At 48.3% G+C, this 19,811-nt stretch overlaps 1 protein-coding gene across 3 annotated transcripts in view; it reads right to left on the reverse strand.

The window, feature by feature from the left end:
* ERG (ETS transcription factor ERG) overlaps positions 1-19,811 on the reverse strand; it is a 183,569-nt gene that overhangs the window by 36,717 nt on the left and 127,041 nt on the right. For all 3 annotated transcript variants that reach the window (XM_032392510.1, XM_032392512.1, XM_032392511.1), the window contains one exon: positions 3,731-3,882. In XM_032392510.1, coding sequence (XP_032248401.1) covers positions 3,731-3,882 — 152 coding nt within the window. The remainder of the gene's footprint in view (positions 1-3,730; positions 3,883-19,811) is intronic.

The following is a 19,811-nucleotide window of genomic DNA, read 5'->3' on the forward strand; positions in this document are numbered from 1 at the left end:
CTTGGAAATGTGCATTTTCAAATCACAAGTCTCCCAGGGAATCCTGATGCAAGTGGTTCTGATCGTACTTGGAGAAACATTTTCCCGTCGATGTCCAAATCCAGCTGAGCCAACCAACAAAGTGCCATTTCACCAGGCCACACATGTCTAGCTCCTCGTAAGACTGATTTCACTGAATGACCTACACAGAATAATCTACAACCATGTCAGGAACAGCCCAACCCCATGAGATATAGACTTAGACATACAGATGTACACCAAATGGACAGACAGACAGACAGGTAGATAAAAAAGTACCAATGTGATTTATTGTCTAACTGGTGTACTTTGAGAGGGAGAGGCACAATCCACAATTTTTCCAGGACACCAGGTATAAGCCAGGGCTTTCTGGAATGTCTGCTGGTCTCACTGATTGAGTGTTTTTCTCATGACTTCCCTGCTCCTCTCCTATGACAGACCAAGGAACACATTTTTCTCTAGACTCAGAATGAACAGCTGGGCCATCCTTCCCATATCACTTTCCTTTTTATCTTATGAACACTTAATCACATACTAATTGAGGCATCCCCTTCCACTGCCTGTGGACACCTTGGAACCGAATGACACCCACCTCTTGCAACTGTGCAAGATTTAAAAGTTTGAGTTTTAAAAGCCAATGTTTAGAAATAAATAATTTTTTCAGCTATCTTTATGATTTGCACTTGTGAGTGTCATTCATGTGTTTACCTAGTAGGAACTCTATGTGCCAGGTGGAACCAGGTGTGGAGAATTCCATCTACGTGTGCAGAGCACTCTATGGCCAAGATGTGCCTGCATGAGGTGCCTGGGTCCCGGGTCCTGGAACTCGGGCTGAAGGAGATGCAGCAGCTGATGGAGCTGCCCCCAGGGTCTGCAATCTCATGGCCACATTGGGGAATTATCTGGATTGTGCAATGCAGCTGTATGTGTGCGTGTGCGCGCGGTGGGGGGGCTTGTGGAGGTGAGTGGTTGGGTGTGGGGGGATGGATGTGTGGTGGGTGGGTGCATGTGGGTGTGGGGTGTGTGTGTTCATCTGCGTGTCTGTGTATGAGCACACATACATGAAGCTTGGCCAATAACTGAAAGACTCACAACTTGCAAAATCAGCCACAACTAGGTCTCTTACAAACACTATTAACTGAATAACTGCCTGCATTGGTGTGAAGCAACCAAAGGAGGGAACAGCTGAAAGAGGACTTTCTTCAGGGGATGAAACCAATCTTTACACAAAACCTTAAATATGAGCCAATCTGCATGACCATCATTCCACCCATCCAACTGACATGTAATGAGCACCTACTACACAGTATCAGGAATGGTGGATGCTCTGACTCAATTAAATTGGTTCTTTGCCTCTTCCCCATATAAATATCTCTCCTGTTTTCTCAACATTTCCCTTAAGGTAGAAACCCTCAAGTCTGTCCCTGTTGGAAATGATACTGATGACTTCAAAGCACGCTGACCCCCTGAGAGAAATACGACCCCAGCGGTAAACAGGGTGAGTGGCACCACGCATTACCTCCTGGGTCTGTGATTCTATGAAGAACCAAGACAAGAATCTCTCCTCGGAATGGTTCTCCCATCTTAGAGAATGAAAAACTTTGTTTGCCTGAACTGAAGAAATGACACTCTTAAGAAACAAGGCTAAGGGAGAGACAGGTGTGGGTGGGCGCCCTTTGGGTTCCTACCTCATTCTGTTCATATCCAGATAGCAGCTGAGGCAACAGCATCCCTGCCCTCCATTTCTCCCCAGGAACACCCTTGCTCTCAGCCTCTTTTAGGTTGCCTGCTTTGGACACTTGCATCTCCATATTTTTCCCCATCAGCAGGAACCCCCTTCTGTTCTCCAGCTCAGGAGCGAGTCACGGGTTTCTGGTAAGTAGCTCAGCCGCCGTGATCAAACCAAATACAGGGCTTCCGTATAAAAGTCAACTGCCTTTCAATCAACATCAAAACCAGTTTTGTCCCTGTCATCAGGCCCACATGAGACTCCACCTCCACTGTTTCCAGTAAAAGTCTCACAAGATGCCTCAAGATGAGGGATGGCCCTGAAGGATAATGCCTTTCATATCAACCACACGAAAGCAGCTTCATGCAGTTTGCTGAAAGCCACCACCACCCCACCACCCCACCTCGCCAGTGACAATCCTGAAGTGAAGCTCAGTCCACGAGCCCAAGCTGGATGTTCAGCCAGGTCCTCTGTACTTCTCGGTGTATGTGGAAGGCGACAGAAGTCCATGAAAGTGATTGTACACAGACTAAGGGGCAGTAGGATGGGGATCATACACAGACTAAGGGACAGTGGGATGGGAATCACACCACAGAGGGGACTGGAGCCCATTCACCATCACACTTCATAGAGATGAATTTAGGTGACCCCTAGAGCAAGGCTGAATCAAGTTTGTGCAAACCTCACTCACACACAGGTATCCTTTCATCCATTCTCCCCTCAGTTAATGTTCCTTGAGCACCTACTGCATGTCAGGTGCTGTGCTTGGCCACAGAGGTTGGGCCTTTGGGGGGCTGAGGCTGTATGGAGGGAGGAAGCTAATAAGCAAATGGTCACATGAATGTGCAGTATAATGACAGATGGGAGTGAACACCATTAAGACAAATAAGGCAGGTGGGGGCTGAGGTCCCTGGGTGGAGTCGGGAATGGCTCTAGGTGGGGGGCCCTCAGGAAAGGCCTCTCTGAGGAGACATTTGCACTGAGCCCTGATGAAGGACAGAACTACCTGGAATCAAGGGTTTCAGGCTGAAGTGACAATAAGTCCAGGCTCCTGAAGCAGAGCCACAGGGCGACCAGATGGCCAGCCTCAAGGAGTGACAGAGGGGAGCCCACAGGGTCTGTCTCAGGAGCCGAGACTGAACCCAGCACCTCCAGGAAGAGAACGAAGGGGCAGGAAGGCCTATCTGAACTCTAACTCAGCCTCTTATTAATTGTAGGCCCCAGAAAAAGTTAGTTGACCTCTGGGAGCTCCATTTTCCTCATCAGAGAAATCATGATAAGGATTCCTACTTCCCAAGATTTCCTGAGATGGTGTCTCCAAACTGCTCACCAAAAACCCTGACATTGACTAAAGACTCAGGAAATCATCACTGTGGCCCTGGTATTTTGGGTTTTATGCAGCATGTTTCCTCTGAGGAGCTGTGTGTAAGTCACCTCTCCTAGTCCCTTCAGTTTGGCTCAACAAGTAAGTTCCTGGCATTTCCCTCAAATTCACAGCTATTGCTTTGGTTTGAGTTTAGAATTACTTCTGTGGCAGAGAATTACTCTGGTTCTCAGAATCTGTATTGTAGGCCAGGGATAGCTGGAATTTTTGACTTTGAGAACAAGCAGTACACAGCTCCCAGCTTTTTATTTTGCCAGATAAGATTTTTTTTTCAAAAGCCTACCATCTAGTATGAGTAACACTTCTTTAAAAAAAAAATACCTAACATCAAATAATCTCAGAGAAAGGGCAATTTTTCCCTTGAGAGGTCACTTCATGGATTTCCACTCTCTCTCTCTCTCTCTCTTTCTCTCACACACATACACACACACACTGATCGGTGGACATTTCACCAAAGGTGGCCAGACTCCTGCTGGCCTCCATGTACAATAGGTCCTCTAGACCAGTGAGGGTGATGGAAGCCAGAGGCAGGAAGAGAAAGCAGAATGGTGCTCTGGAAAAGCACGGTTTGTGGACTGAGCAAAGTATGAGCATCTGACCTGCCGGGACGATGACTCTGCGCTCGTTCGTGGTCATGTTTGGGGGCGGCATGTGCTTCTCCTCCATGTAGCTGCCATAATTCATGCCCACAGTGTCTGGGCTGCCCACCATCTTCCCGCCTTTTGCCATGCTGCATTCATCCGGGGAGTTCCTGAAGGGGAAGAAGATAAATCCTCCCATTATTGCTGCCACTGAGAAGCCTGCCTCCCAGTCTTCTTATGATACACAGAGAGAACCAAAGAAGGGTGAGGTGGGGAGGCTGATGAAGGAGGAGGAGAGAAGAGAAGCGTCAAAGGGCAAATACAGTGTCTGCTCTGGGCTGAATGACCGTGTCCTCCCAAAACTCCTTTCTTGAAGGCCTGACACCCAATGTAATGGTATTTGGAAGTGGGGCCTTTGGGAAGCGATCGGGGTCCCCATGAAGTCATGAGGGTGAGGGCCCCCGTGATGGGATTAGTGTCCTTACAAGAAGCAGAAGAGACCAGAGGCCTCTCCCTCTCTGTCTCCTCTGAGGATATACAGAGAAGCTGGCCATCCACAGCCCAGGAGGGAGCTCTCCCCGGACCCCAACCCTGCCAGCAACTTGGTCTTGGACTTCCAGCCTCCATACCTGTGAGAAATAGATTAATACATTCCTGTCGGGTAAGCCCCCCAGGCTGTGGTCTTTTGTCACTGCAGCCGGAGCTGGGCTAATACGGTGGCCATGCTCGGTTGAAGGACAGGCCAGGCATGGGGGAAGCAGAGCTGCCACCTGGCTTCTGTTTCTTAAGCCAACTCCTTCTGAAACTGTCATGTCAAAACTCCCCTGGCAACAGGTGTTTGGAAACACTTGCAGGGAAGAGCATGCTGCCATTGTCCTCTCTCTGCAACTCTCAACGGGCTGTGTACACAGATGCTTGGAGGCGACACCAGCTCAGAAGGCACTCTGCCAGGCTTATCCTAGAACGACAGTCCTCTTCCAAAACTCAGAATGAAAGCCTGTTTTCCAGTTTCAAATCCCTACCGCCGATCTTTCGATGTGGAGCTTTGAAGGCTCACCATGTCCCCAGCGGAAGTACAGGCAGGTAGGGCAGAGACGCAGGCAGGCCTGGTACCCTGGGAGGCAGTGGGAGAGAGCACTCAGCAGCCCCGAGGCTGGGATGGGGTGTGAAGCCAGCTCTGAGGATGCAGAAAGGGCCCAGCTGCTGGCACCCGGGTAACCGTTCACAGGGCTACTGTTACTAAGGCAGCCACGGTCATTTGGATCAAGACAAACCTGCCTTTTTTTCTGGAAATATATATAGTCAGTGAGATTTGAAGGTTATAGGATATGGTAAAATATCTAATGGGGAAACCCCAAATGGAAAATCCAGCTTAACCAGGAAACAGAAAAATACGTCGATGCCTCTTTGAAGGTGAACCCACAGATCGTTAACTCAAGATCACTGTAGTTGAGGGATCCTGAGAGTTGGGTTACATCTTCTAAGGTGGATTTCTGGCAATTGCCTCTCGGGTTCTACCCAACACAGGGTTTTAGTGCTCTTTGGAATCTCCAAATCTTCACTGGATGTCGGATTTCCCTCCCATGTCTCAGGCCTTGAGGTTGTGGCTCCACTCCAATGAGCTTTTCTTCAACTTCTCCAAACACCTCACTAGTTGGAGCTCTGCAGCCAACTTGTGGAATCATGGAACTACAGGCCTGGCATGGACCTGACCTTCAAGTCTCAGAAGGTCAAAACCATCTGAGGCAGAAGGGCACTCTCTGGGTGGGACAGGGCTGGGGTGGGATGGAGAAGTTCATTCAAGAGCCAAAGGCATGGCAGAGGTGTGGACAGAAAGGGCAGACTGAGGGGCAGTGCCCTGGGAAGAGTTCATTCAGCATCTTTAGAACTCTGAAAAATCGAAGTTTCTTCCCAGCATCACTTGCACACATGCCTGGTGCTGATGGAGGGACCTTAGGGCTGATGGTGAGGAAAGAGCAGGTACGTCTATGGGTAAAGATCATGGTCAGGGTCAGAGGACTAGGGCCCTACCACAGGCCTGGAAATACATGGTCCTGCTTCATGGCATCCTCACAGCTGTGCTAACATGAAGGAAATTTAAAAACAAAAACAGTCTGAGTTCCCATGGTGCAGATTCTCTATATTTCCACCGCTGCCTACACATGCATTACTTCCTGCTGATGCTACTTTTCCTGGCTTCAAACACTTATCTCTAGAAGCCCCATCCTAATATCACAACATGGAATGTCTTCACTTGAGACTTAGTTTCCTATCCCTTTGGAAAATTCCATCAGTTGAGTGGAGGGTGTGTGTTTTGCTCTATTTGCCTCAAGGAGAGGAGTTACTAGGGACTAGAGGACAGAGTCTAAAAGATTTGGTTCTTTCGGGAAAAGGTTTTAGATGCTGCTCAGTGGATGAGCGTGATTCGATGAAGTCTAGGTGAGCACTGCAGGTTCACTCATTTGCTCATCTGTTTAGACCGCTATAGACCAGGCACCTTAAATCCTCTCTTCTCCAGCAAGACAGGTAAGCTTTCTCTTTCTCAAAGAGATCTTAGCACTCCTATGTTCATCCATCCAGCTTCCATTGTGCAAAAACAGCCACGTGAACCCCTCAGACCCGATCTTCAAAAGCTGCACCTTCGGAACATTGTATTCTGTTTTAGCTTCAGAGGAAGAAAGAATGGAACCTCATTCTTGATCATTTCAAATAGTTTTTGTAAAAACTCTAGGGGAACGGCAGCCCCAAAGAGGGGAGAGGGTCACACCACAGGCCTCCAGCATGCTGGACTCAAGCAGGTAATCAAGGCACAGGGGCCCCAGGTGTGCTGTTCTTGCTTCTCAGTCATTTCTCCTTGTTTATCCTCTTGGGAATTTTCACAGCCCCAAAGCAGCATATATAGGGGTGAGCCCTGTCCTGTGAGCCTAATCATTATCAGTCCTCTTACAGCCTGGGGCAGCAGGTGCGGGCACCATCTCTATTTTTCAGAGGTTTAAACCGAGTGCATAAAAGAGAATGGCCTTGTTCAGGCTCCAGAGCCAGGAGGGGTCTGAACTAAGACGTGAAGCTGGACAGCCTCACCCACTGTCCACACGCAGGACGCCTCCACCAAGGAAAGGGAAGATGCTGTCCTTACCAGGTAAAATAGGCCTTAATTTCAGAAAGGCATTGAGACCTCCCCGCCCATATGTTACTCTGGTCAAGGCATGCATTGCCACACATGCACAGTTCCTATTCTAGGACATCGCTGTAGCCCCTGTTCATTACCCGGCACGGCAGGTGTGGGACCCAACCAGGACACGTCTTAAAAAAAACCTAAGTAAGAGACAGAGACAGTTCTTGGAGTAGAAAATTTTCTTCAGAGGCATCTATTTAGACACCGCTTTATTTAAGGAAAAGAGAATCTTAACATGATTCAGAGAACTGACAAGTGTCTATTTGAAAGTCTCCCAACAAATACATGTTCAGCTCGTGGCCCAGGTGTGATAAGGAAAGCCCCATGCTGCAGAAATCTGTCTCCTGGCTTACTGCACTGTGACTCCACAGATGTTGTGCATACTGACGTTTGCAAGTCAGCCCGGAGAAACTTCCCAGGAACAGTTTGGTATTCCACCGGCATCAGGCCCTGCCTAAGAGAGAGGGTCACGTGATCTCTACTCCACCATGATAAGGACTTGGACGTTCAATGCATTGCTTTTGAAATGCACATAGCAAAGAGCATCACTTTAAATATTGTATTCTTAGTATTTGCACATGTGTTTTCCAGCGGTTTCTGTAAAAGTTCTAAGGCAATTCATTAGATGCTTGCTAAATGGATAATCGTTTGGTGAATGTGAAATGTCTCTGTCTTATTGTTTGGGGGATGAATTTCTTTATTGCAAATAGGCATCACTCAAGATATTTCTCTCAATGATTCTTTCTTTTGGGGGCACACAGAAGTTATTATGGAAATCAAAATCACAATGAGAGATCACCCCACACCTGTCAAGATGGCTAGTACAAAAAACAAAAGATAATAAACGTTGGCTAGGATGTAGAGAAATTGGAGCCCTTGCACGCTGTTGGTGGGGATACAAAATGGTGCAGCTGCAATGCAACAGAGAATGGAGGCTCCTTGAAAGTCTTTAGAAAAGGCAACCATATGACCCAGCAATCTCATTTATGCATATTTATCCGAAAGAATGGAAATCCGAATCTCAAAGAGATATTAGCACTCCTATGTTCATTACAGCACTATTCACAATGGTCAAGGTGTGGAAACAACTTAATTGTCCACCCATGGGTGAATGGACAAAGAAAATGTGGTGTATACAATAGTGGAATGCTAGTCTGCTTTAAAGGAAGGAAATCCTGCAGACTCTGACAGGGCATGAGCCTTGAGGACGTTATGCTGAGTGACATAAGCCAGTCACAGAAGGACAAATACTTCGGACAAATACTCCCTTTTACATGAGGTGTCTAACGTGGTCAAATTCAGGCAATTGAAGTGGTTTCCAGGAGCTTAGGGAGAGGAGAAATGGGGAGTTCCTAATCAACAAGCATCAAGTTTCAGTCAAGGGAGATGAAAAATCTCTTGAGACCCGCTCTCCAATATTCTACCTTTGGTCAACAATAATGTACACCCCAAAATTTGTTGAAAGAGTGGGTCTCATGTTAAGTGTTCTTACCACAATAAAATAAATTTCTGTGTCTTGAGGCACCTGGGTGCCTCAGTCAGTTAAGTGTCTGCCTTTGACTCAGGTCATGATTTCAGGGTCCTGGGATCAAGCCCTGTGTTGGGTTCCCCACTCGGCAGGGAGTCTGCTTCTCCCTCTGCCCCTCCCTGCTTGTACTCTTCCTCTCTCCTGCTCTCTCTCTCAAAGAAATAAATAAAATCTTTTTAAAAAAAAAAAAAAAAAGGATTACTATGTCTTAACCACATTCTCAAATGCACATTTTCAGGTCTGGGTTCTATTTGTAACCCGAAAACCACCAGTCCGGACAATCCCATAGAAAATGTGGCATCAGTAGAGGGAACAGGAGCTGGGAGGACAGCTCTGTTACAGCAGGAGAAAACCTACATTGGGCTGAGGTCGCGTCGGGAGGGGAAGGCTGATGCAGAGGGAAGAATTTTGTGAAGGCATTGGACAACAGCTGGGGTGCCATATCACTTCACAATTCCAATTCCCCCACCTCCCCCTTGGGGCCACATAGCTTTAGAAGTCTAGTCTCAGCAGCAACCTCTCAGATCTCCCTGGTGTGTGTGCATAATTGTGGTCACACCAGGGAATAGTGCTGAAAGCCCCTTCTACCTTTGTGATCAAAAAGATGGGCATTGATGTTCTTCTTCAGATAACTGGGCACTCATGCCCAATTAAGTTGGCTTGTTGAGCCTCAATGAACGAACCACTCGTAAAGAGTATGTGAATTGAGATAATGAGCACTGACTTCTTATGACACAGTGGTATTTCAAAATAACGGTGAAGGGACATGGCAAAGAATATCAAATAAATTGGAAACTGCACTAAATTTAAATTCAGGTGAGAAATTGGACATGTCCCCAAACCCCACTGGGTTCTCATAGACTTTCAGAATCAAGGGGCTGGAAGAAGCTCCATTCCCAAGCCCCCAGGCATGACTCTCTAGAAGATACTTAGACCAACAAATGTTTAGTTTATGTGAACATATTTCCAAAGAGGAGATTCCATCATTTTCCTCTGCAACTTTAGAGTTATATTTATGTGGATGTGTGGTGGTTTTGAATATATTTTATTTCCCTACCCTTCCTCAAACTACATGTAGTTTATAAGATTGCATACAAGACAACATGATATAAGGCAGATATAAAAATGCATACAAATGCATACAAAATGATAACATGAATAATCAAAGGAATGGAAGTGAATGGAATGTAAGGCAGAAAAGGAATTAATCATGAAATAATATCAGCACTTTGAGTTGGCTTACTCTTTATAGCTGCTAGAGGTAGGACACCTATTTATCTCTGAGCTTCCTACTAGCCAAAGCAAAGAAGGAAGTGTATCCTGTTACAGTTCAAAGGGTCTGAAACATAAAGATGAACCAGTTACTCAGCAGAAGCAGAAGTTTCTCTCATGGCTTCTCCTGAAGAGAATGGGCGATACAGCACGCAGTTCCCAGTGTCTGATCACAGATCCAAAGCATTCCACACAGCACCAGGGGACTGGTAACAAAACGGTGCTCCAAGCACACAGGTCTCAGCTGCTTCAGCTACAGAAATCAAGAGACTACACGTGCTCAGCTAGTCCTCCATACTTGCCATTTCTTGACACTCTGGAAAAAATCAGGCAACCTAAGAGATCAGGGAAGGGATATCAAAAATAATAGAGGGCGCCTGGGTGGCTCAGTTGGTTAAGCGACTGCCTTCGGCTCAGGTCATGATCCTGGAGTCCCTGGATCGAGTCCCGCATCGGGCTCCCTGCTCGGCAGAGAGTCTGCTTCTCCCTCTGACCCTCCCCCCTCTCATGTGCTCGCTCTCTCTCATTCTCTCTCTCTCAAATAAATAAATAAAAAATCTTTAAAAAAAAAATAGAAATAATGGAAAGGCAAAAAGATCTTGAGAGATGGAATGCTATATGTTCCAGTTTCCACAATCTTCTATTTCTGTGCTTTAAACACAAATTCGCCTCTGAGAGTGCCTAATGCATTGTGGGCAAACAAATATTTACAGACCTTACTTGATTTGAACCTAGGCTGTAGGGGTCCTGAGTCCAAGCACTTGGCCACCACACTCTAGGACCTCACCTGGTAAGTCCACATGAACAGTCCCTCTCATGGACGTGAAACATAACTGAACGGACCTCAGAAAACTCCGTTTCATCACTGTTGGGTATTTTCAGAAGGATATCCTGGGAGTGGCCCCGAAGGCGGTCATGGAGAGATTCGCAGATGTGAGCTGAGCAGGGGTACCCACGTGCAGACAAGTCCTCCAGGGAGAAGCCAGAGATGGCGTGTTGATGGGGACATACGTATGAATTTTGATTAGTCTAGGTTTTTTTAAAAAAAGGTTGATCATCTCAATTTCCAGTTGAATATCAAATGCTCCCCCCCCACAATACTTCCTTGAGGTACTCAGCACTGAGCACGCTCGGCAGAGATGATGGGCTTACACTGGCGAGCACGGGAGGAAATCCAAGGAGAGGTCCCCACACTAGGAGGCACGGCAGGAAGGAATCTGATCCAGAACGTGGGCCCAAGAACTGAGGACCAGGACAGAAGCTGGACCATTGGGAAAATAGTCAGTCTAAGGTTTTAAGATCAAGTGGAACACAGCCGGGGACAAAAGCTTCATTTAGCTGTTGCTACACATAATACCTTATTTTTAAAAGCGGTAACGCACCTGTGAAAATGTACTGAGAAATTAAAGCCGGGGCTTTGTTTTTGAAAAATAAAATAAACTTGGCATCTGACATCGGTTTTCTCACATCAGAGACTACTTACAGCAGGAGAGATTCCATCATGGAAAGAGCCCACAGTGAATGGCACAGACATGGCCATTAGCTTGACAAGAATGGAGCCTCAGCCCTGCGCTGTGGTCTGTGCTGTGTGAATGGACCTCATTTATCCAAGAAGGTCGCCGAACACAGCCCCAGGCGACAACCCTGAGCTCACTAGCCACATTAAATCTGTGATTCACCCTCACTTCACAACAGTTAGCGGAGGCCCTAGGGCCTTAGAAAAAGTCCAAGGCACGTCAAAATCAAATCTGGAACATCAATATACTTCTAGAAGTGGGTAGAGACAAACCCACAAGCCTCTTGAAAATCTACCTATTTTTCCAAGACCCATTCTTCTTCTTACCCCTGAATTCCTCTTGCCCTTAAGAGAGAACTTCCACTGCCTTGCCGTCTACCACATGCTTTACTTCCAGATTGATCTTCCCCAAATACAAACCCATGCTGGGTACGTGCAGCCTAAGCCCTTCATTGGGCCATAGCACCTTTGGATAAACCCACACTCCCTAGATCCTCCCCTGGCCTTGGGTCTTCTCAATCCATTCAGCCCCTTTAACCAGAGTATTTATGGAGCAAATCTCTCTGCCAGGCCCTGTCCCAGGTGCTAGGGATTCGCCGGTGTCCCTATTCTCTTGGTGTGTGCATTTGAGTGAAGAAAGCCCTCTCCCTGACTCCACCTACCTTTGCCCTCGAAGACCATGTTCTCTATCACCCTGACTCTTATGTGGATAAGCAAGCTAACGTTACCCTCATGCAGTCTTCAGCTCGTCACTGTTTACTAGAATGTGACTATCTTCCCGAATGTTCTTTTTAGTTTATTGGGTGATGAAGCTATGTGAGAGAAATGCAAAGGTTTTCTTTGGCGGCTCTGCCCTAAAAGCCCAAAGAGGTCAGTTCCGAGAGAGGGCCCTCCGTGGGAGGTTGGCCCGGGCATGCATTCCGGGCCTGTCTCAGACCCGAATACCAAAAAACCCTTCTCAGGTGGTTTTCTTCCTAAGAACCCTAAAAGCACATACTTACTCCTAATCGACTGAACAAACTCCTAATCGAGTTTCATAGCATGAATTGAGGTAAGTCACCACAAAAGGTATTTTCAGGACCCCAGACAAGGAAGGGATTGTCTGGAGGGCGCCGGGGTAATTTGTGGGTCTGTTTTATTTCTGAATCAGAGGCAGTGGAAAAGCTGCTTCAGACCCCATGGCCTGAGCAGCGGGTGGAGCTCGGCAGTGATTCATGGAGAGCTCTCCGCTCAAACTGAAACTGTAGATGTTTGTCTTCGCAGCTGTGTGTTATTTTTACCCTTACTAAATATGCTCTCTTACACCTGGAATCCCAGTCTCTTCCCTCCAGTCCGGTCCCCTTCCCCCTCTCCAGAGCAGCTGAAGACTCAGTTAATTAAAAATCACCACCAACTCACCAACAGTTAGTTCTTTGTCCCTGAAAGGGGTTTGTTTGAAGGTTCCCTGAGTTTCATTATTGAAGTTTTTATTTCTCTTTACAGCTGAGAATGGATATCAGCAAGATCTTGAAATCTGGGGAGAATTGCATCCTTTTGGGATTCGTCATTTGGAAATAAAATATTCTATAGAATAGGATCTCTATAAATAGTTACTTGCTCAGGATGAGATGTGGCATATTTTCTACCTTGGGAGTTGTCTTTTTTTTTTTGCTTGGAATACTTTCATTTGTCAGAGAGGAAAGAATTAAGCCCAATAGCCACCAAGGTGCTTCAGGTTTTTATTTTCACAACAGGCTATGTAAATTCCGGTTAACCAAAATTATTTCACTTTCAAGACAGAAAATGCCAAAGCGGTCCCCCTGTCCCTTTGCCAATACCCACAGTGATCCGATGGGATTCCCATGCGCCATAATGGGGAGCAAGACTCCTAGGCCTTCTTCCCCTACAAAATGGCGCCCATCCACTTGACATCCCAAGAGATGGCAAAGACAGTTGTGAGTGGCTGCTGAGGAGAGGGGATGAGGAGAGGTCTGCTCCAGACTGAGAAGCAGTAGCAGAGCCTTTGTCTCCTTCCTGACTTTTCCCTGAGTGAGGCTCTCTCAGTCCGTGTCTCATTTTTGCAGCCCAATGAACTGACTCAAGGCCCCTTACGAGTAGGACAAGCTAGGACTAACTGACCTCACCATCACCGTTCGGAAAATTCACTAGCTTGCAAGTCTCCAACACTGTGCCACCCACACCTTGGAAGACGGCCGAGCTTAATTAGGAGGCATCTTGCAGGCCAACTCCATTCAGAACCCTGAACCAGAAAGGAGCATATGCGGTTGTTGTTGCGGATTTCACTGTCCTAACATAACACACGAAGTCTTATAGAAATTGCAGGAAAATACACATTAGTCAAATCTCAACGAGTATAAGTAGAAAGGCGTGGAGAGAGAGCAGTCCCAGCAAATGACTTACAAGTATCAAATATTGAGTGTTGCACATAAAATGAGGGAAAGTGGCATTAAAAGACCTTCAGCCGAGATTCCATTCTGTAGGTGGTTGCTGGGCACAGCTCAACACAAACAACATCAGGTCCATGAACTGTCACCAGCCTAATACTGAGAAATTTTTTTTATTTTTAATGTCACCCCAGCAAATATTTACTGAGAGCCACCAATATACTTGAATGGCAAGTCTCTTCATGACGCTTACAATTTTTTTTAAAGATTTTATTCATTTATTCCAGACAGACAGAGAGAGAGAGAGCATGAGCGGAGGAGAGGGGCAGAGAGAGAAGCAGGCTCCCGGCTGAGCAGGGAGCCCAACGTGGGGCTCGATCCCAGAACCCTGGGATCATGACCCGAGCCGAAGGCAGATGCCCAACCAACTGAGCCACCCAGGTGCCCCCATGCTTACAATTTTTAACATGTGGTTTTGTTTGGAGACATCTGACAAAGGTAATGTGAAGGCGAGTGCAGGTAAATTGACCTGCTGTAATAAATTCAAATGAGATGCAAGTAAATGGTTTTTAAATGTGTACTACCTGCAAGAAATCAAAATGGTCAGGGTTTGGATGTAATGCCTCTGAGACAAGAGACAGAACAGTTAGCTTGTCTGTCCCATGGAGGAAGCTCTGTTGTCTGGCTAAAGGAAGCAGCCTGAGGGAGTAGAGAGGAGTCCAGGCCTGGAGTCCAGGGGCCCATGACAGGTGGATGTAAGCAAGTTATGAAAACGTTTGGAAACTCAATGGTTTTCATCTGGGAAAAAAGGGGTAGAATCATAATGCCATTTCATAAATTTAGTGAAGAAATTGGAAGGGATATTGTGTATTGAAATCTATGAATAAATAACGGTGTACTATGAAGATCCTGATGAATGTTGCTCATTCTGGACGCCTTCTTTCCTGCCCCGAGGACTGGGTCACACCCTCATGCCTGCTACGGCTGGGCCCTGAACATCGCTCTGTTCTGTACTCGTCCCGGGATCCCACAGAAGTTTCTTCACCTTTGATGGGCCATGAGCTTCTCTTCATCCATCTTCATGGCAGCTAACACAGTGCATGATGGAAACACCAACTAAATGTTAACTTAGGGCAGGTTTTCTCAGTTTTACACTATTGACATTGGGGGCCAGACATTCTTTTCGAGGTGGAAGGAGGGGATCCTCTCTTGTATATTATAGGATGTTGAACATCTCTGACCTCCAGCCACTAGATGCCAGGAACACCCTCAGGTTGTGACAATCAATAATGTCTGCAGACATTGCCAAATGTCCCCTGGGGCACAATCACTGTGGTTAACAACCGCTGGTTTCATGAATTAAGATCCACTGAACTTGGGCAAGGAGGCAAGAGCCCCTCCCATTCTGCCTGGTGTTTATGAGCACTAAGTACGTGGCCCCAACATCTGGGCTGGTACTTGGAGGGGTCCAGGCCCTAATCTCAGGAGGATTCCCAGTGTGGTTTGTCTACACCTCGTTTGGGGTATACCCCCAAACCCTGGGTTCATCCCCACTTCCTTCTTTCTTACTCTGTAGATCCGACCCATCAGCAAAGCCCATCAGTTCTACCTTCAAAATACGTCCAGAATGCCATCACCTCTCCCCACCCTCCACCCCTGCCATTCTCACCCAGGCCCCAGCATCCCTTACTCTAACTCCTGCAGAGGCCTCCTAGCAGGTCTTGGCTTCAACACAGGAGCCAGAGAGATCCTGCTACGTCTGAGTAACATCACGCCCCTCACCTTTGCCTGCAGCACCCCAATGGTCTCCTAGCTCACTCAGAGTAAAGCCCACAATCACTCGACCCCATTGCCTGTTTGTGGCTTGGGTCACTAAATGTCAGTCACAATTGTCCTCTAACACTTCAGGCTGACCTCGGGGTCTTTGCACTTAGCATCCCCTTTTCCTGCAATATTCTGCTGTTTAACCAGAGGGCATTCTCCCTCGCTACCTTTGGGACTTTATTCAAATGTCACTTTCTTAGAGGTAATGCTCTCAGGCCACCCTACCTAGGATGGCCACCCCCTTTCCTGCTTTATTTTATTCTTAACATTTACCATGATCTAACTGGCTATATATTTTAATTAGTTATCTGATTCAGTGGCCATCTTCTGCATGAGAAAATGAATACAGCAGGGCAGAATTTTTGTGTGTTTTATGACTGTATGTTAAGTACCTAGAACAATGACTGTACACAGTAGGCACTCAATAAATACTTGTTGGATGAATGAATGGCCGCATGCATAATCAGTATGTCTGATGCCAAGATGGGCCAATCAGGCAACTCCATTTTCTGTCATCTTCATTACACCGCGGGTTGTATGCTCATTACATGTTATGTCAAAAGCCCTTGCTATCCGACGCCAGGCTGGAGTTATCCACCCAACAAATCTTCTTCCCAGACCACATAGAGAGGCAAGACCTAGGGTCCCCCGCACAGGCTCAGCCAGGCAAAACCCCACTATGGTGTGAGGTGAGGGAGGCGCTCCTTGGCCCTGGCAGACAGACCACCCGGGAGCAGACCAACCTCCACACGTTGTATTCTCCAGAGCCTTCACTCTGCAGGTCACTCAGTTCTCATCTCCCTGGATCCTGCAACAGAGCAGTGCTTCTCAGACCAGTGAGCATGGGAATCCCCAGGGGGCTCATTAAACCACAGAGTGCTGGGCTCCAGCCCAGAGTCTTATCTGATTCAGGAGGTGCAGGGTGGGCCCAAGAATCTGCCTGTCTAACCAGCTCCCAGCTGGTGCTGATGCTGCTGATCTTGGGGCTTGACCTTGAGAACCACCACACCAGGGAACCCGCACCTAACTGACTCACACGAGAAGTTAATGACCCCAGGTGGTTTGGGGCTGGGGCTGGGGCAGGATTCACAGCGTGGCACACAAATTCAGTATGTTCCCGCTGCGATGAGCTTCCAGGTGGGCCTACATGGGATTTTCCTCGCCTGTGGAAGGATGCGGGAGATGTCCAATGCAACACGCCTGAGATCCGGCTGGCTCTCTGAGTCAGAGATACTTGGATGCTGCTCTGCGCACAGGACTGCCTGCCTACTCGTGGAAGGCAATTTTGTTGTGGCCGTAGGTGTGCGCGCGTGCGCATGTGAGTGTGTGTGCGTGTGCGTGTGTGTCTTGGCCTGTCTGTAGTGGCCTCAGCCTTAGCAACCTCACAGCCAATGAAGGCCATCAGCAGGGGGCTCGCTTAGGGCCAGGCGAGCAGCGCGCCCCCCTCCCCACCCGCAGGGCCTCTGTGTGTACCGCACCCGCAAACAGCTGGTTCAGCTTTGAGAGTGCACGGACGCTTCTCCACTGTGTGACCACGTGGGGGTTTCTCGTGCGTCAGGCTGGAGTGAAGAAAGGGGGAAGGCAGGGTGGTCGTGGACTACTGAGGCTGAGAAATGATGTCCTGCGTCTACACAGCGTGCAGTGAGATTAGTGTCTGCATGCACCGTACCCTCTGATATGGTAGCAGCCAAGCCAAACCCACAATTACTTCCCCGTTGGCTCACAAAGCAGTGGTTCCTTTCTCTCCTGTTTTCCTTTTATTATTTTTTATGGAGGGCTATTATAATGGCAACAGATCTCTTTTCACCACTTGTATTTCATTTCAGGAGCTTGTGAGCACATAAAGGCTGAGGTTTTGTAGAATTCCATCGTTTGGTGAGGAACGGAGTTCCTCCCTCCTCCCAAAGCACTTAGTCTTTTCCTCCTACGGGTAACGGACAGATAGGGGTAAGATGGTATTCTATGCAGAAGGAGCTGGGTCAGATTCAGGCAAGACCCAAGCTACAGAGTGCTCCTGTCTTTGGGGGTCTCTGCTGAAGAGCAATGAGGGGCCACAAAGGGAACAGCCCACATGTTGCAGCCAAAGTCCAGTTTTTGACTTAGGTAAATTCTCCTTGAACTTGACTTCAAGAGGTGTGTGTGCCGCATAAAAGTCCACCACATGAAAGCTCACAGCTATGACAATTAGAAGAGGCTGCTGAGCCGGGGGCCAGGAGGTACACTTCTTTTCTTGCTTCTGTCTCTAAGTCCCTGGCACACCTGGCCTGAGGCTTCTGGCTCGGGGGAGCTGGTGGGGAGCTGGTGGGAGGTGGTGGCTGCCTCTGGAGAGCTGCTGGGAGATGGAGTGTTCAGGAGCTACACCCCTGTCCCTGGTGCTCACACCTTCCTCTACAGTGTCTCTGCCACGAAACCTGCAGGGCAGGACCCCTTTCTCCACGACCCTGCCCCTGCCCCTGATATCTCAGGTAGGGCTGGTACAGCCAGGTGCCCATTCAAGGTCTCCAGAACGAAAGCAGAGTGAATACAAGGTCAGGTCCTCTTGTATTGAGCTGGAACTGACGTGTGTAAGTAACACGCAGTGAGTCAGCAAACCCGGCAGGTCCGATCCTCAGCCATCTTCTATCTGCTGGTCGGACCTCTAGATGAAATAAGCCTTAGCTACGCCAATGGATCTTGAGTATCCCCTTCCTCCACACCCCTTCAGGCAGCCTGCCGTGCTCTGCAGAGCAGACCCTGCCTGGCCACCCACCTCTCAGTACTCTGCTGGGTCCCAGGGAACTACGAATCTGACGTACCATCCCCTCTACCACTTCCCATCTAGCCAGGCTGAGCCCCTTAGTGACAAGGAACTGCCCACCCCAGGGGAGCCTCGGTTTGGAGGTCCGAAAGCAACGGCTCCGCCGACCACTGAGCAGCACAGGCTCTGGGAGCACCAGATATGGCCAAGTTTGCTGTGTCCATCTGGCCAAGGCATCACACCCAGCGACTCAACCCAGCACTAATCAAAGTGTTGCTGTGAGGATTTTGCACGGATGCTGTTAACATCTATCATCCATTGACAGTAAATAAAGGCAATCATCCTTAATACTGTGGGTGGGCCTCATCTAATCCGGTGACGGTCCAAAGAGCAAACACTGAGCCTTCGCTAAGGAAGAGAAAGACTGCAGGACCAACTGCTGCCTGAGTTTTCAGCCTGCCAGCTTGCCCTGCAGACCTCAGACTTGACAGCCCATACAACTGCCAGAGCCAATTCCTTAAAATAAGTGTCTAGCCTATCGGTTGTTTCTCTGGAGAACTCAATGGACACACCAGGCCGGCCCCACTCAACTCCAGCAGACAGCTGAGCTCTGGCAAGGGTGGGCAGGAGCCCTGTATCTGTCTCTACTACAGAGAGGATCAATGCATGTCACCCTCCTGTCTCTTGGGGGTGCGTAACGATGACACTTGGTTACCAGCTGACATCTTCATCAGAGCTCAACTCCACAAAGCCTCGGAGGTTCCTGAAGCCCCTCCCCCCATTTCACACCAGGCCTGCCATTTTCCATCAAGGAAGCATATGGCCCTTGATCAAAGGTAGATGGAGTCAGCCGTGCTCTCTTCACAGACAGCACCTGCCAAACATACCACCGTGGATCCGAGAGGAAGACAAGGATTAGGAGACTGACTTCCCTCGGTGGCCACCACCAAAACACGTCACAGTTTGCTTCAAAAGCTGGAACTGCCTTTGAAACTCCTGTGATGGGAACATTCGGAGCAATCCTAGAATTTTGTGAGGGTCTAAGAAAGGAAGGTAGTAAGGTTACCATTGTTCCCTCACAAGAAAACTGATCAGTTCCTCCAAAAACGATTGCATTTCCCAGAAAAGTGACCCACTTTTGCACCAAAGAGGAATGGCCAAAGGGCCTGTCCCCATCAGCCGGGCTGAGGAATGTGGGAAAACCTTCCTGGGAGCTCTGTCCTTCTTGGGGACCCAGCCCTTGGACAGGCTCGGCGTTCCTGTCCCGAACCCCTGTGGGGACCTCCTCAGGCTGGAAAGGCTGGCCCATGGCCCCAGCCAGGTGGCAAGTGGATGCTGGCTACTGATGGGAAAAGAAATGGTGTCCACTTCTCCTGCAAGACAGCAGGCTTCTCCTATTTACATGCGGGGAGAGCACCACGGGAACAAAAGAAGGTTTTGTTTCTGCGACACCATCCTCACCTCCTCGCTCTGTCTCCTCCTGAGGCTGCTAAATCCAGGCTGGCAATTTCTGGAGCTGGTCATAGGCCAGGCTCCAGAAACAAGGGATAGGGCATGGCTCACTCTGCTCATGGCTGGCTGGAAATCACCTCAGTGCCCTTTGTCCGAAGTCTTCTTTCCCACTCTCTCCCACAGGCAAGGTCTTACACACACACACACACAC

This window comes from Phoca vitulina, unplaced genomic scaffold, assembly GCF_004348235.1.
Source record: "Phoca vitulina isolate PV1807 unplaced genomic scaffold, GSC_HSeal_1.0 scaffold68, whole genome shotgun sequence".
In the NCBI taxonomy this organism is placed as follows: domain Eukaryota; kingdom Metazoa; phylum Chordata; class Mammalia; order Carnivora; family Phocidae; genus Phoca; species Phoca vitulina.